Source organism: Squalius cephalus (assembly GCF_949319135.1).
Source record: "Squalius cephalus genome assembly, chromosome: 4".
NCBI classification, from domain to species: Eukaryota; Metazoa; Chordata; class Actinopteri; order Cypriniformes; family Leuciscidae; genus Squalius; species Squalius cephalus.
The window spans coordinates 11,721,258-11,736,317 of NC_137125.1; the positions used below are offsets into that span (position 1 = coordinate 11,721,258).

Below are 15,060 nucleotides of genomic sequence, written 5' to 3' on the forward strand. Positions count from 1 at the left end.
ACCGGAGAGTTTTCATTGCCAGCTTCTCACAGTGCCCGCAGGCAGCCCCCTCGAGAGCTGCCTGAGCATGCTCCGGTCCCAAACACATCACACAAAGCTTGTGTGTATCCCCACCCGTGAGAAAACGAGGGCAGGGAGTAACACACTGCTTAAACTGCTGCTTGCTCATTTTTATATATATATATATATATATATATATATATTTCACGAGTTCACACTTACAAATAAGTCAGATAGAATAAATGCGTATTTGGCGTGCTGTCCGAGGAGAGGGCTCCGGGCTCGGTATTCGGCCCGAACCCAGAGTACTCCCCCCATATTCCTGGCTGTGAAAGAACAAGCCAAGAGTGAGGAGTCGGGGTGGTGGAGGGATGCTGAAAACTGTCAAGGAAGTTAGGTGAGTTGACAGAGTGAATATATATATATATATATATATGCTTCCTCTCATGCTGATAGGGTAGACATGGTAATTGTTTGATGAGTTGATTGATTGATTATTTGAACGTGCTCCTCCCGAACGTTGTTAATGAAACATCATATATTGAGAGACAAACACACATCAAATATACAGAACGATTTCACATAGAGCGCTTGTGAAGACACAGAAGCTGACATTGTTTGGTTCAGGGGTGCTTTATAGTTTCCTGGTCAATGACGTCACCCGCCTATGACTTCTCGTCACGCCATTGGACTGATTTCACGAGTGCTTCATGACGCAATCATGCAGGGGCGTTCCCGCAGTGCTTGACGCAGCGCGAGTTCCCTTGAAAGGGAACCAGAGTTCTCGCGAGAGCACAAGTTGAATTTGCTCAGCTAGTTGCTCTGGCATTGAGCCATGATGCTCATTAACTATGCCCTTGTAGCCGAGCTGCACCAATCACATCAGTGTATCTGATAAAGGCGGGCTAGAGGTGAGCTAAACAAATGATGACAGCGCTGTGACGTCAAAGTAATTAGTAAACATTGCAGGATGCATATGGATGAACACAGTTGTTTGAAAAGGCTTTGGCCACTACAATGAACGAGTTAGACTTGGCTTTTATCTAAAAGAGGATCAGAAGACGGCCAGTGGCGGTTCTAAATTGAATTACACCCTGGGCGAGACCCCCTTCGAGCGCCCCCTTCAATTTTTATTTATTTCCCCAGAAAACAAGACTTAATATCTTATGTCATTTTACTACTTTAGTAAAATAACGTTATGCATCTTTATTTAAGAAATGTTTGATATTTGGACTGGAAACAAGACAAAAATACTAAGTAAGAAAAGCATTTTTTTCCAGTGTAATAACTGAACTTGTAACAGTTTTGTTGCAAAGCACAATATTATGGTGAAAGGTTTGAGTTAAAACCGAATTATTGTTAAGCATAGCAAGAATCATAGCAAAAAGGCTAACAAATAAGAGTTATACCCACCAATTATTTTGCCCCTTCATTCATGACATGGATACCGTAATCATACAGAGAAAACATAGTTGCATACCTTTATCTTTCGCTCGTTTCTAAATTGGGCACCTGATGGCTTTGACCTTTCTTGTCCATCTCTTATTTGGCACTCGACATCGACAATCAACAGATTTCCCCTGATCCCCCCCATACCTACTGTCACTCACAAAACCACCCCCTGGAGAGACCCAGAGGTGAACTGTCATCCGTGCCCGCGCCTAGTACCCAGGGGGCAAAGGGGGTTTAGCAGACATGGGCTGCTGTAAAAGGTTGTCATATAAAAATGAAATCTATGATGTCTGAGGATCACAACCTGGGTGGCCAACCCGGTCAAAAAGCTGCTGGAAACTTGTAATTAGGGTCAAAACAATGTTACCTCAAATTCAGCTTTAACTCCCAGAATCACCCAAACATGCTAAAACGGTTTAATTATATTCATGAATCGTGAGCCATATCTTCCTGATACTTTATGCTAGAAACAAACTGAGCACACCTTTAGAAAGAGTGGAAGATAAGCTTTCATCTGATGCCTTGATTGTACATGTAATGAATGTAATGTAAGAGTTAACAATGCCTCTTAATTCATAGGTAGGCAAAAAAATAAAATAAAAAAAATTGAACATTCCATTTGTAATCGGTAGCATTCTTTTCCCTTTGTTGTTGTTAAAATAAACAAATTACCATGTAAAGTTAACTTTTACTGGATGAAATCATATTTTGATTTTTTTTTTACTAACCAGACAGTCCTCATGGCCCATAACACATTTAGAGGGAATTCAATTTCAAGCCTATAATAGCCTGTCAATTCAAACAAGATCCAAGAAAGAAGTTTACCATTAACTGGTGTTAATTGTATACTGCTCTGTTTCTGTATGTACAGTATATCGTTTGCATATTTATGCAATATCAATTATTTGTATTGCAATGTCTATTTCTAATATTCTTTCACAAGTGGGATAGCTTTATTTATTCTATTGAAATAAAAAAAAAGGGATTTGAGGATTTTGGGTTAGGCTGGTTAGTGTTCAATCCTGGTGTTTGGAGTGAGAGACAAAGGTACTGACAACTAAATGCTGAAAGACTAAAACACACAGGAGTCATGTGTGGAGTAGGTTTAAAAGTATTGTGAATGAATTTTAATTGATAAACGTTAATTAATCAACTAACATTTGTTTTTCTTGCAGGAACAACATTCATATGCTTTTAATGTGTCCAAACTCTTTGGGGAAAAACTTGTGACTTGTGACAGTATGTGTCTATGTATATTAATAACAAAAAGGAGAAGTGAAACTAGACAGTCTGTTAGAACAAATTAAGTCATCATTAAAACCTTGTGATAAGTAATCACAAGATCAGAGTTTGCTTTACCTAGTAACAGAGGGGTTTGCATATGAAGAACCAATCAAATAGTGGGGAAATTATGTAATGCAGTATGAAATTTAAGTCATACCTCTTTACTATAAAAACTGTTGTATATGTGTTTTTCGGTGGGATTCTCAATGGAATTTGTCTGAGATCCTCCGGCCTTGCTTCTTGGGAGAGATTCCCTGAGAACTGCTCGGGAAGATCTCCTGGCCGTGATTAAAGCATTTAAAGGACATTTGCAGGTCTGTTTGTCAATTTATTCCTGCGCAGGAAGCTAGTTTAGGAAAGCAAGTTAGTTAGAAACTTGGCCAGTTGTCGACTGAAGACGCCAGAGCCAGAGAGTTAAGGTATTGGTGTCGAGTGTAGACGCCAGGGATATTAAGGCAGGTGTCGAGTGTAGACGCCCCGGATATTAAGGCAGGTGTCGAGTGTAGACGCCCCGGATATTAAGGCAGGTGTCGAGTGTAGACGCCCCGGATATTAAGGCAGGTGTCGAGTGTAGACGCCCCGGATATTAAGGCAGGTGTCGAGTGCAGACGCCCCGGATATTAAGGCAGGTGTCGAGTGCAGACGCCCCGGATATTAAGGCAGGTGTCGAGTGCAGACGCCCCAGATAGTTAGGTTTAGGGAAAAATCCACGACATTTTGGCGGGCCAGATCCAGGAGTCCTCGGAATTCTCCCTCTGTCGGATGGACAGGGAGCGAGGAACCACGTTGTCTTCACTCTGCCAGACTGCAGAACCCTGTTCGACAGAGGGACCATTCCAGTCGGGCTAAAAGGACCTAAAGTATTAAGGTAGGACGACAGACTTGACATTTTTCCTTTAAAATGCTTCTAAATTAATTAAAATGTTTAATTAAAAATTGGCTTTTCTGTTAAGTAAAATTTTGAAGAAAACTGGTAATCACATCTAAAAGATTTAAGTGATTAAAAAAGATATGTTTTTACCTTGTCTATTAAGGGCAATGAATGATTATGGTTAAATTCAACCAAATTAGTATATGTTGAGTATTTTATTTGTTGTTTTTGAGAGTGCGCCTAGAAAGCTCTTAATGAAACTTTGTTCTGCAAATAGCAACTTGTCATGCTGGAAACCAGATCCAGGAGGGGAAAATACCCTGAGATGCTGTAGTAATGGAACTTGCTTTTTGTTTGAAATTTTGTTTGAAAAAGATTTTGATTTTGATTGAATTAAAGAAAGGTTAATAAAGAAAGATAAAGATAAAGAAAGAAATGTGGAAACAAGATAAATAGAATATTGTTATCCTGAGATTTATGAATTTTTACATTTTGAAATCAATTTAAAAAAAATGAAGAAATTGTTAAAATTATAAGTCAAAATAATAGGAATATGCATTCTGTGATAATTAGGAAATTTTGAGTAATGAAGGAACTTTTATGAGTTAGACTTAGATTTATTAAAGTAGATAAGATATATAAAACCAAGCATAGGGGCTCTTAAAGTGAGTGAATAAATAATAAGATATTAAATGCACGTGTTTAAATATTATACTTTCTATATGAAGGTGCCAAGAATTTGTATCCCGTTATCCCTTGTGGGAGACAGTGTGAAAAAACTGATCCATTGCGGAGAACCTGAGAGTCAATGGTTTATGGTTAACTAAGATAATTTTTGTGCATTGTGCATAGTATGAGAATGAGATTGGGTGACCAACTTTAAATAGAAATTGTGATTTGAACAAGCACATAACTGACATCTTACAGTCATTTTATTTTGGTTTCTTGTAAAAAAGAAAAGACAAAGAATTCTTTTAATTTACATTATACACTGCGTTATAGTTAGAGGAGTTTTCCTGCTTTTTCCTGCATCTTTGCAAAGAAGAAGTGCTTGCTTTTTTTCGCAATGAAGGACTAAGCTTTTTAATAAATTGAAGAATTGCTGTGTTGTAAACCAGAAGAGACTTTTGGAAGTTAAGCTGTTTAATTTTATTTTTGCGGTTCTCTGAGTGTTCAAGATTTCAGACAGCTACCTTGAAAAGTGGGATGACTGCAGAAAAACAAAAGAGGAAGTGGGGCCTGCAGCCACCCTCCTGAAAGAGGAAGTTGAGACTTCTGAGAGGGGTCAGCATGGGGAGACTGAGACAGTGCAAAGGTGACAGTTCACTTGAGACTTTTCCTAAAGACAATTTTGCCATGCATTATGAAATTTTGTGGCAGGAGATGCAAAAGTCAGACCGATGAGAGAGCCATCACAGCCTGACGATCCAATGTATCAGCCTGAAGTTCAACTGAATGACAATCCACAAAGAAAGACAATCAGCCTTGTGGGCTAGGTGCTGCATTTCCAATGATCACTACAGAGACCGTTTCAAATTTAGTTATTATTAACTTGATTGTTTTTGACTATCCACTGGTTTCAGCAATTCTTCATAATTCTTCATATTCTTCTCTGTTTAAACTAACTCTTTGAATCTGCTTTCAGTAGGTACCAGCCAGTAACAGCCCTTCTGCAGGAAGTTCAATAGCGGAAGTTAACATTTGAGGCTGGATATGGCAGTAAGAGTTATGTAAAAGCATTAATAGGTTATTGATAATGTAGAATTCTATGGAAAAGAAAAATACAATATAGGCCACAAGGCGTCTAAAGAGAAATTATGACTAGAAAAGTAAAAATATTGGTCACTCCATTTCATTTAAAGGTAATTTTCTAGATTCAATAGAAACAATGTTTTCTAATTCTAAACTTTTGAAATCACATGCTGTCATCATCAGGGGTACGAGATAGAAATGTTATTTTCTTTTTGTCCATGGATCAAAGATTGTGTGAAGATTTCCAAATCTTCTTTTAAATAGCTTATGAGCAACAACAAAAAGCTGAAAAAAAAAAAAATTTGAAATTGTGCAAAGAATGACAAATTGCATTTGAGAAATTAAAAATGGATTCTCTCAACTGCAATTGTAGATCTATATGATTATTATTAAAAGTGTTTAATCTATTTGATTTTTGAAAAGCTAGGTTTACGTCCACTGTGTAAACCCAATCACATGGCGACTGCATCGGACAATTGAAAGTTGATATCCTAACGTTCAGACACTGTTGCAAGGGGAATGCCACAGTGTGTCTACGTTCAGTAGTTTCTGTCGTCGGCGAACTTTGTTACCGTTCAGATTTAGTGGTATTCCACTCCTAATATATGTTCCCCATTCAGTTCATAAACTGCTATGGCAGACAAGAATGTATGAATCTCTGGCCAGAGAGGGGTGTGTGTGAGTGTGTGAAAGATGGTGTTCTGAGGAACACAAAGACAAATAAATTATGTCAATCAAAACAGCTGTATCTAAATTTATAAAATACGATACACAGGTTAAAATATGCCCAACAAAACAACGACCATGGATGATTTTGACTAACTATCCTGGTCTGGGTTTATTGTTATGGCAGAAATAAACAATGCCACACCTGCGCAGCGTATAACTTTGGGAAGACAGAGAGCAAGCAAGCTTGCCCTGTCCACCCCATATTTAACTTTTTACTTTTTACAGGATGTCATGATGGATCTCATCGAACAGAACTGATTCTGTTCCAAATGTATGAAATATTGTTTTGTTACTGTTTAACATGAAGTTTTACAGGTCTCATCAAAAAAGGACGACCGGCCAGACAAGCAGATGAGTCTGGCGACATGATAAATTATGTTGTAATTAACAAAAATACTTAAGGTCTCCATTCACAGGTTGTTCTTGTGGTTCACTCCACAAACAAGGTCCCATCTGGGGTGCGGTGACACCTCCGTCCAAGCATCTCGACTTAAACTACACCAACCAGCCCTCAGCAACCACACACACCAACGCCAACGCCAACGTCAACACCAACGACAACGCACGGCGTCAAGTAGAGGAAAACAGGCAGTGCTAGTAACTGGCCTCCTCTACCGACGGTGGAAAGACCTTGCGACAATTCGCAAAGAGTTATCAAGGTGAAGATGGAAAGATTCAGACGTCCATGGGGCAACGAGATGATCAACACATCTGGAGGAAGATGTGGACCAACTAATGGTTTAAGTCTAGCATGATAATTAATTTTGTGTGATGTTTATTGATGTTGTATTTTGTTCAATCGAACTGTACTGTACTGAGTATTTAGATCTCATGATTTGAACAATTACTGATGAATTTGAAAATATTTCAGGTATATGTAAATTGGAAAGAGGAAAATCTCTTATTTCTGTAGAGTATAGGGACTCTAAATGGGTACATTACTGTAAAAATAATAAATAATCTAGGGACTATTTTTGAAGAAACTTGAGGGTTTTAGAACCCTAATTCAGATATCATAGATGCTAAAAAGAATTAATAGTGGCAATAGTTGTTCTCTATTAAGAGAGGATAAGTTACTTTGCCGGACTAGGTCCGAATAGATAATTGGATAAACTTCTATAGCGATTAATTAATGACTAAATTAAATATTTTTTAGGTGTTTCCATTTACTAAAATAGCAAAAGAAAAACTTTCAAAAGGAGATTGATTTTGGGAAACATATTTAATTTCTGGATTATTATTAGTTAGAGAAGTTACCAGTGTGATTATTGAAATGTTCCTTTCATGTATTGTCTAATGTCTGTATCTGATATCTGAGAGGTGACTGCGGGTCTAGTCTATCTAGGAATACAGTAACAGTGCTTGCTTATTTAGCCCGGCTTCCAGAAATGAAATATGGATTTGTTTTGTTGAGAAAGGTCTTCAACGTGTTAAAATATATATATATGTAGGGGGCACAAAGTTAAAACCAAGACCAAGAGAAATGTAACTCAAACATGTTAAATTTAAACTAAAATGAATCTAATCAGTTTAGACATTTCAGTGAAATAGAATATTTGCTCATAAAGCAAAATTCTAAAAAGCTTTCTTAATTCAGAATGAAGTTACAGATTTAATGATCTGGATCAATGGATCCATTTTGAACTATTCCGCATTGCCAACAAATAGAGGCAGGACATGTTATGTCCATCAGTTAATTCTGGGAAAAATAGGATGGTAGGAAGATGGGTAATTAAAGATTAAATGGCACATCAGCAGCTAAAGCTATTATCATGGCAAGAGCTTGAGTTAATTTGAAAAATAATGACATTGTTTTGAAACAAAATAATACAATTATTGATATTTGCGTTAAGGATAAAAATGAAAAGATTTTAGAACTTTTTGGTTAGATTTTATTACACAGATCCTTAAATAGATCTTACTAAGTAAAACAATCACCTGCTTGAATTAAAAGCTAAGAAAAATGGTTAATCAGCAGTATCAGCCTGTTAAAGGCCTAATAGATCAATGCGATTCAAAATCCAGAGAAAGATGATAATTAAACTTGACTCAAGGTCTATCAAAGTTAAAAGGCAATGTACTATGGTATGTTTAGTTTTTACTGAAAATAGAATTAGATTGATTGAAGATAGAATGTTGGGAAGAAGATAACGGAGATGGAGAAGATGGTATGTGTATGTGGAAGATGGTATGTGTATGTAGTAACGTTGTAAACAGGTGGTATTTTAATTGCAACTTAGGATGCTGATTGAAGGAATATTTGACAGGTATTATAGAGTAAAAGATGGAACATGGTAGGATTAGAGATATCAGGTGGTATTATAGTCACTGACTTATAATGGGATGATTTGGGAAAGGTAAATTAGTTTGCAGGTAAATCATGCAGGTATGGAATAATTCATTAGAGTAATTAAAAATCCAGATTCATATTTTATTTGGTCGTTGATTATGATTACGACCAGAGAGGGGAATGTGAATGAATTTTAATTGATAAACGTTAATTAATCAACTAACATTTGTTTTTCTTGCAGGAACAACATTCATATGCTTTTAATGTGTCCAAACTCTTTGGGGAAAAACTTGTGACTTGTGACAGTATGTGTCTATGTATATTAATAACAAAAAGGAGAAGTGAAACTAGACAGTCTGTTAGAACAAATTAAGTCATCATTAAAACCTTGTGATAAGTAATCACAAGATCAGAGTTTGCTTTACCTAGTAACAGAGGGGTTTGCATATGAAGAACCAATCAAATAGTGGGGAAATTATGTAATGCAGTATGAAATTTAAGTCATACCTCTTTACTATAAAAACTGTTGTATATGTGTTTTTCGGTGGGATTCTCAATGGAATTTGTCTGAGATCCTCCGGCCTTGCTTCTTGGGAGAGATTCCCTGAGAACTGCTCGGGAAGATCTCCTGGCCGTGATTAAAGCATTTAAAGGACATTTGCAGGTCTGTTTGTCAATTTATTCCTGCGCAGGAAGCTAGTTTAGGAAAGCAAGTTAGTTAGAAACTTGGCCAGTTGTCGACTGAAGACGCCAGAGCCAGAGAGTTAAGGTATTGGTGTCGAGTGTAGACGCCAGGGATATTAAGGCAGGTGTCGAGTGTAGACGCCCCGGATATTAAGGCAGGTGTCGAGTGTAGACGCCCCGGATATTAAGGCAGGTGTCGAGTGTAGACGCCCCGGATATTAAGGCAGGTGTCGAGTGTAGACGCCCCGGATATTAAGGCAGGTGTCGAGTGTAGACGCCCCGGATATTAAGGCAGGTGTCGAGTGCAGACGCCCCGGATATTAAGGCAGGTGTCGAGTGCAGACGCCCCGGATATTAAGGCAGGTGTCGAGTGCAGACGCCCCAGATAGTTAGGTTTAGGGAAAAATCCACGACAGTATTTACTGATTAAAACTGTTACATTAAGTAGCAATTTGTACAAAACAAAAACAAAAACGAAACAGACAAACAGATTACAATTCAGGGTGATAACTAATTTCTGTAATAATGTTTATACAATTTGTTTAGCTGTTTCGGAATCACCGCTGCTGTCGCTGCTCTAGTGTTTCAGCATGCTGTGTCCTGCTACATTTGGTTGCCAACCCCTAGCAACGGCATCCTATGTAGCATGGAGCAGTTCTTCAGACAACCTTTAACCAGAGATGGGCACAAATACATCAAAAAGTATTTAATTAAAATACAAGTAATTTGTAATTTGAAAATACAAAAATATATTTTTTACAGTCTTCTGTAGTGTAAGTGTGGCGTTAGGTACATGTAAGAGTCTAGAATATTGCAATATTATTGTTTAGTGCAGAAGATGCGCTTTTAACGTACATGTTGCCACATACTGTCATAATAAAAGATAATTACGCATATAACACTATATTTGTATTATTTACACAAAGACTAGTTAACGCTGCTGTGAGGGTGTTTCTAATAGCGCGGCTGTGACAAAGTTGACAACTTTCTTTCTTCCGACTGCCATTATCTATTTTTTTACTCTTTTTGAAAGTTGTGAAAACACTGTTGTGGCGTTTTTCTTTTGCTATTTGAGCAAATTGGAACACAAAAATATATATTTAATGTAGTCTTTCATTCACTGCTATAGAAGTTAACCCAACTATGATGCCTTCCACTTCTGAGAAACCCAGAAATGTGAACAGGGTCAATAGGATGTGTCACATCACGTGATTTACTTGCCAAAAACTGTGATAGGCAATTTGGTAGTCCTATTTGTATTTTATGTCTATGGTCCTAGGGATAGTTCACCCAAAAAGGAAAATTAGCCCATGATTTACTCACCCTGACGTCATCCTAGGTGTATATTACTTTCTTCTTTCAGAAGAATACAATCAGAGTTATATTAAAAAGTGTCCTGGCTCTTCCAAGCTTTATAATGACAGTCAATTGGTATATTTTTCATCAAAGTGCATCTGTCCATCATAAAAGTGCATGTGTATAGGGTTGTGCCGATAGACGATAGTATCGTGTATCAACTATAGACAGAGATATCGCCGATGGCAGATGCCTTTGACGATATCAATACGATAATTGGCTCGTTTTCACATGAATGTATTAAATTATTATTATTATTATTATTGTGAAGCTAGTATAGTTATTAAATTAATTAGGAACTACAATTATGTAGTAATTGTCTTGCCTAAATTCATAACGACATCACCACATAACCACACTTGCGACAAATCACCACTTAACCACACTTGCGACATCACCGACGCGCGCGTATGAGGACTCCTCAAAGAAAATGTTTTTAAAACAGACTAAAAAAACTACATCCCACAACGAAATTTAATTGCAAGGTGATCCATCCACAAATTGTCAAGAGTGCTTGTTAACAGACGCATCATTCTTATACAGAGCCAAGATGAAGACGCGGCATCGTTGTTCGTCAGTATTTTGTTTCAATAGCACATTAACAAAATATTTAATGACACTAATAACACTAAAAACAATACAATTACAAAATATTAATTATAATAATATCAATAAAATTATATAGGCCGCCTAGACCTAATAAAAGTCTTTAGTTCACGAAGCATATCTGTGAAACTCTGCCATCTGTGAAAATCACAAGCAACTTCAAACTTGTTTAACAAGAAATATTCTTCTAATTTTTTCACTGTCAATAATGTAAGTCCACAAGAGAAATATTAAGCCAGTAAATTGATAGTTGCTGTACCGTTATATCCACCATCGTCTCTGAGAGAACGCGCCGTTAATGCAGTGAAAGCTCAGTCCGTTTCTGCTTTCATTTTCAGGGAATGAGCGCGTTTACATGCACGTTATTAACTCGATTATGCTGAATAAACAGACAATGCATGTGGTCATGTAAACACATTAACCCGTTTTCCTTTATCAAAGTCAAGTCATAGGTTTAAGTATAACCGATCGACTTTTAGATTTTTGCCTCTGATTTCTCCCGGCATTTAAAACCCGCGTTATTTGGGCTTATTGAAGTGCGGTGCGCATAAGTGAAGTGCATCCAGACAGAGAGAGCACTGGTAGGAGGACATATATCGCAGACTCCAACACTTTTTTTGACCCAAGAAATTAAAACGTGTTCTCATCTCGTGCAGAAGTAGCCTACAGTCAGAATGCTGCATCTGTAACGGCATGAGAGGATAATGTGTTTCCGTAAATTTCCCGCTGACATGTTGAAATACTCTGAGTCCGATACAAGAATGATTAGGATCTTTTTTTACCTCACTATACCGGGAAATAACCTGATTTAGCCTATTAATAAACAATCCACCTTTGCTAGCAAAATAGAAAAAAATTCTCATATTTAAAACGAAGTAATAAAACAAGCAAATTGATGAGTAAATAAGCAAGTTAATAATCAAATAAGTAAGCCCCGCCCCCCTCACGATAATATCGTCTATCGCCGATCTCACAGGCTGACGATAGGACGATATGAAAATGGAGCATATCGCCCAAGCCTACCCGCGCCTCCTCCCCTTTCCCCTTCTCAAACAAACAGCTTCTGTGCACGACATCTTCTCAGCAAGCAGGGGCGCCTGCAGCTGCAGGGGGCGCAAATTCCCCTCAACAGTGAAATGATAGATAATAGAAAACCGCTTTGCGGCGCAGATTTTTTATTTATTTATTTTTTCTGCTCGTGCCGGCGGCGCCACCCCCCCAAAAATGCCGCCCCGGGCGATTGCCCGGTTCGCCCGTGCCAATAACCGCTACTGAAGACGGCACTGGAACCGTTCCTTGGCAAGAAGGACGTTTTTGCTGTTTTGCTGACCGGATACGGCAAGAGCCTAATCTACCATTTAGCTCCGCTGGTAGCTAAGCGTATGGGCTTTGGATACGTCAACCCGTGTATTGTTGTGATTGGTCGCATTGTTAGCCTATTGCGTGCAGTGAGATTTTCAAATGCATGCTTGGTGCCGCCCATCGTAATGAGCGATTTCATTACTCGATGTCAGACCATTAATCTTTCGGATTTAGGTCTGGATTTCCAGGCTAGCTCAAAGCGTCACATTTTTAAAATTTCAGTACCGACTTGGTACCGAAGTCGATACTTTTGACAACACTATTCCACACTTTTTCACTAGATCACTTTCAAGCTCTATTACTGACCATATAAGGGCGCCTCCATTTCTATATATGGTTTGAGTGATCTGAACCATATATTTACATAATTTGCATACAATTTATGAAGTAGACATCCTATTCAGAAGTAGTATGGTAGTATTTGATTTGAATTCAACCTCAAATAAATACATAAAACAACACGTTTGTGCATTATAGCTCGCCAATGCATCACAAATCGACAATCCATCATATTTTTCTTTATATTTAAAACATTTTCAGACCTTTTTCTCATAAAATTGATTGGTGTTATATATTGAACTCTTGGCATGAAAAAAAAAAAACGGAGGTTTCTAACAATCTTTTATGTTTTTTCATGTTCATCACTATTTCAAAATAAAGGCCTGAACATGCCTTATGAGAATGAACAATTCTTGTTGCAAATTGATAAATTAATTAGTGATTGTAAGCTTTCAAATGATATACAGTTTTTCAATATTACGTTTTTACTAAGATATTGTTTTAAATATACTGGCAAATGTGAGATGGTGACAGCTGTAGATCAGTTTAAACGAGATGTATGTAATATAATATCTGTGAAGAGTTATCCTAGTTACCAATAATTCTGTGACACAACTGCGTTCATAAGTGTTTCCAGAATATGAAGACCACAGATAGTTTGTAATAATAAATATGAACATATAATATTTTAATAAATACACTGGTAAGATTATTTATGAAAATCTATTTTATATTTTTATTATTCACATGTTTTTACATGTCTTGATTTTGTACAGATCAATTTCAGATTCAGAAAGAAGAATGTCTAGTACCGTCATTCCCACAAACTCATCGACGCAGGTCATCCAGTTTCAGGCCCCAGAACAAATGGCTCCAGCGACTGTTTATGTGCCACAGACAGCTTCAGCTCCTCAAGGACTTCAGGCTTTTCTGAAAGGCCAACCAAAAGCACTTGGGGTGAGAAATCTTTCAATAATTGATTTTTATACGTGTGAAGGAGGAAAGGTACGGGTACAAATCCAAAAAAGCAGTTGTACAAACATTAACAAACTGTTGTGCAGATCTGGCAACCCTGCTCAGCTAATAACTGTGAGTCACTATTCCCCTGCAATAAGTGCCTGTTTTCTGGTCTTCCTCAGACTGTCCAGATAATGAACGGTCTGCTGATTATCCTGCTGGGAATCGCGTATATAATCCATGCAGATTCCATCTTTGTCTTCGATGGTATTCCTTATTGGGGATCTCTCATCGTAAGGAAACAATTTAAGTACAGTTCAGTCTTTTCTAACACAAGCTAAATATTCTAACAGAATAATCCTTTCTCTCTCCTCTCAGTACATTATCGCAGGATCACTCTGCATTGCTGCAGAAAATAAAATCCATGGCAAAGCCTCCTCCAGTTTGTGTTTGGTATGCGCACATCATTGTTATTTTCAGGGGTCCAAGCACCGAACTTTATTTAATGTAAGACTAAACAAACTTCCCAAAACTGGATGAAAGTAAAGTATTACTTTCTTTCAAAAAATTAAATATAGAAAAAATTACTGACCCAAACTTTTGAACGGTAGTAATGATTTCTGAAGGATCATGTGACACTAAAGACTGGAGTAATGGTGCTGAAAATCCAGCTTTGCATCACAGCCTAAAATTGTATTATTTGAACAGAGATATTGCCGTTGAATAATTGTATTCTCTTCATGAGTCATTTGTTTTTGGACCCGAGAATTGCAACTTTATAGTTTATTTTTATTGTGCTCCATATACAGTATATTGTTTCATCTGCTTTAACAAACTGAGTAAAGTGCTTTTAACTTATTAACTTGTTTTTTTGTTTTCTGCCTATAGGTGAAAGGTTCACTTGGAATGAACATCTTAAGTGCTATGAATGCAGGCATTTCCATTATTATCCTTTCATTGGAGTTGATTTTAATACATTTCGAATGCACTGATGATGAATGTACTGAGGAGTTAGAGGTATGTACAACTTTTCTAGTCACTTTTATTTAGTAATTGCAATAAGATCACTATGGCCACGTTTACACTGTCAGTGAAATGTGACCCAATTCCGTTTTTTTGCTCATATGTGACACAGATCCGATGTGTTCTATGACAGTGTAAATAGGAAAAAAACGCATGTATTCGGATATATCGAGATCAGTTTTAGGCCTCGTTCATATGTGGAAATAAATCGGATATGTGCCAATGCGACTGTCTTGTAAACAGGCAGATCGGATTTTCTGAGGCATTAGGCAACGTCTCCGTGGTTTAATGACGAGAGAAACCCCGACACAAATATGCAAAGGGACGGATAGCGGAAATGTTGTTTCGTCGTAGGAGAGGAATGTGGACAAACGTTGGCACAACATATTGTCGTACACAACAAAATTTCGGACTG

General features: G+C 37.5%; 1 protein-coding gene and 1 long non-coding RNA gene across 2 annotated transcripts; both read left to right on the plus strand.

Moving 5' to 3' along the window:
* Positions 1-3,610: 3,610 nt before the first annotated feature.
* On the plus strand, positions 3,611-6,482 carry LOC307156834. The gene is made up of 2 exons (XR_013820817.1): positions 3,611-3,806; positions 3,856-6,482. It is a non-coding gene; the product is annotated as an uncharacterized lncRNA (long non-coding RNA).
* A 6,953-nt stretch (positions 6,483-13,435) lies between these two features.
* On the plus strand, positions 13,436-14,775 carry LOC307157623 (membrane-spanning 4-domains subfamily A member 15-like; the record flags this gene model as incomplete). Its single annotated transcript, XM_079869550.1, has 5 exons — positions 13,436-13,622; positions 13,805-13,915; positions 14,001-14,075; positions 14,511-14,639; positions 14,758-14,775. The coding sequence occupies exons 1-5, from the start codon at positions 13,467-13,469 to the stop codon at positions 14,773-14,775; spliced, it is 489 nt and encodes a 162-aa protein (XP_079725676.1). The 5' UTR covers positions 13,436-13,466.
* Positions 14,776-15,060: the final 285 nt, after the last annotated feature.